This window comes from Crinia signifera, chromosome 5 (genome assembly GCF_055691185.1).
Source record: "Crinia signifera chromosome 5, ASM5569118v1, whole genome shotgun sequence".
In the NCBI taxonomy this organism is placed as follows: domain Eukaryota; kingdom Metazoa; phylum Chordata; class Amphibia; order Anura; family Myobatrachidae; genus Crinia; species Crinia signifera.
In genome coordinates, this window is record NC_139221.1 from 42,415,541 (window position 1) to 42,418,598 (window position 3,058).

Genomic DNA, 3,058 nt, shown 5'->3' on the forward strand with positions numbered 1-3,058 from the left:
TCCTTAGGAATATAGCCCTGTTATATATTGTTAAGGAAAATCTATTTCTAATTGGTAACTATAATGAAACTGAAGCAATTCTTTGCAATATAAGATAAGTAGTGCTCAGGGGGAAATAAGCTATACACCAGTGCTCACTATATAGGTACGATGGCTATTTTATTGCATAGTGTATAAAGATTGGGAACAGAGGGAGAAGGGAGGGAGGGAGCTGTTCTTCAGCACTGGATTACTATGGCTAGAAGCAGAGAGCACAACAGCACATCAGAAAATCGGCTTCAAGCTTCTCTCCACTCACTGTTTCATCTGACTTCTGCCTAATGCAACCACAAGGCATCTGTAATCAGAGGAGAATACAAATAAGTGAGAGAGAAGACAAACAGTAAGGTAAGGGCATTCTCACTGTTTATATAGTTATTCAACTTAAATCATTACTTATCTGAACACCAATACGCTGTTTAGATCATGTAGTGAATATTTAGCAGTGTGACTATCTTCAGTATGGAGATTTACATGTCCACAGTAATTTTGCATTGCAGAAAATGTTAGTCAAATGTGACACATGCAGACATGCAATAACACAGACAGAAGAAATGTTGAGCACATACTGTATATACTGTAACAGAGAGAGCTAACACATATGTGATGTGCACATAAATAGGGGAAATGTTGGGAGTAATATATCTTTTTTTTTCTATTTGGAAGATGGAAAACATTTCTATGGATTTGTTATTGAATTCGTCAGGAACATCAGAGTGGACAAATGGATCAATATCTCAGGTCATTCCTAAATTCTATCTAGCATTACCCATCATCTACTCTGTAATCTGCGCAGTTGGATTGACTGGAAATACTGCCGTCATATATGTCATCCTCAAGGCTCCAAAAATGAAATCTGTCACCAACATGTTTATCCTGAACTTGGCTATAGCAGATGAACTTTTTACATTGGTTTTACCCATTAACATAGTTGACTATTTACTCTTGCAGTGGCCCTTTGGAGAATTTATGTGTAAACTAATTATTTCCATAGATGAGTACAATACATTTTCCAGCATATACTTTTTAACTGTAATGAGCATTGACAGATACCTTGTGGTTGTTGCAACTGTAGAATCTAAGAAACTCTCCTTCCGTACCTACAGGGCTGCTAAAATTGTCAGCCTTTGTGTATGGAGTTTTGTGACCATAATCATTTTGCCTTTTGTCATTTTTGCAAAGCTTCACCAAGAACATGACCGTTTGCAATGTCTGTTTGTTTTCCCTCACCCAGAAGGTATGTGGTGGCAGATGAGTAGAATCTACACTCTCATCTTGGGTTTTGCCATACCAGTGTCCACTATCTGCATTCTATATACCGTGATGCTTTATAAATTGAGAAGAATGCGTCTGAACAGCAACGCAAAAGCTTTAGATAAAGCCAAGAAAAAAGTGACATTCATGGTTGCCATCATCTTAGCAGTGTGCTTGTTTTGCTGGACTCCTTATCATCTCAGCACCGTGGTGGCTTTAACCACAGACATACCACAGACTCCGGTAGTTATTGGGATTTCATTATTCATCACCAGCTTGAGTTATGCCAATAGCTGCCTCAATCCATTCTTGTATGCATTTTTAGATGACAATTTTAGGAAAAGCTTTCGGAAATTAGTTGAGTGCAGGTCGTCATAAACAAAGACATCTAAGCAAACTATCTTCATCGGTAATTAAACTAGGAACAACAAGTGGGAAAGTTAAATGATAATGATGACTATTTTAAAAATGACCTAGGAACAACAAGTGGGAAAGTTAAATGATAATGATGACTATTTTAAAAATGACTATGTTTCGATATTTATAATTGGTCATTTCTGCTTGAGATGAGATTATTGTAACATTGGCTCACATTGGTCTACTAAAACAGCAAAGTGTGTAATAGGTTATGTTACTCATATAATGAGCTAAATCTTGCCGATCAGAACTCTGAGGATGCTTTCCTTTTCACTTTATTATATTATGGAATGTATTTACAAGAAGTGGTTTTGTCGTGCTTGATATGTACTATGCTACTTTTGGGTTGCAATAAACCAGTGTACAGTCATTTAAGTAATTTAATAAATTTGGGACAAAGGGGCTTTCTTAATTATTGCACAATTGAACAGATTCTGTATGTAGTAGTAAAACTGTATAGGAAATAATGTAGATGGCTCGATCATGTAAATATGCATTCGTTCAAGTTAGAATTACGTTATGTGTGATTTAAGGAACACAATACCAAATAAATATTTTTGAGTGCCTTGCTTGATTAAAATGCAGAGATTTTATTGAATGTTATGGATGTGTCTGCAAAATAAATATCAATGGATCAGCATCTATTGTACAGTATGTGAATATCATTATGTTGTGAAATATACAAATTGCTGCAGTTATTAAAACTCATAATCCACTGACTGCAAAAAAATGTTTTATTATGTCATATAAAGTGTTCACCAGCATTTAAAAATTCAGCTTTAGTGAATATATTTAATTTTAATGAAAATAAATATTAAATGTTAGGATTGATTATTGTATTAACACATTTCACAGACATAAGGAATCTTGATAAAGTTAATAGAACGGAACAGAGTATTAGCATATTATTTTGTAAACAAAACCAGTACTGTATTAATAAAAGATATCGTCAGTACTGCATCAGAGGCTGCTTGCTAACTTATTAAAGAAGAGTTTGTCACCACCTGCTGTACAAACCAAAAATTGCAGCAAATTTTATGCCTTTTGACTATTGAATATATACTACAGAAAGAATATCAAATAATTATATATATATATATATATATATATATATATATATATATATATATATATATATGCAAACACAGACGCACACATGCAATACTTTACAAAAGTGTTAGGCAGGTTTTGAAAAAAATGATGCTCGGTAGGTAAGAATGCTTTAAAAATAGAAGTGTTAATATATTTTTGCAAAGTGATTGAACAGAAACAGCTGTATAGGATGATTAACACTGGATGAGAAATAGCCCAACTCTACTACAAAGGTGAGATTGTGGAAAATTGTGGA

The 3,058-nt window shown here is 34.0% G+C and overlaps 1 protein-coding gene across 1 annotated transcript; it reads left to right on the forward strand.

Moving 5' to 3' along the window:
• The first annotated feature begins 202 nt into the window (after positions 1 to 202).
• NPBWR1 (neuropeptides B and W receptor 1) lies at positions 203 to 2,476 on the forward strand. The gene is made up of 2 exons (XM_083186214.1): positions 203 to 387; positions 706 to 2,476. Exon 2 carries the CDS (start codon positions 706 to 708, stop codon positions 1,669 to 1,671), a length of 966 nt encoding a protein of 321 aa, XP_083042340.1. The 5' UTR covers positions 203 to 387; the 3' UTR covers positions 1,672 to 2,476.
• The last annotated feature ends 582 nt before the right edge of the window (positions 2,477 to 3,058 follow it).

What these genes read in the sequence shown, in the direction of transcription:
- NPBWR1 (XM_083186214.1), top strand. Translation starts at nt 706, where the DNA reads ATGGAAAACATTTCTATGGATTTGTTATTGAATTCGTCAGGAACATCA.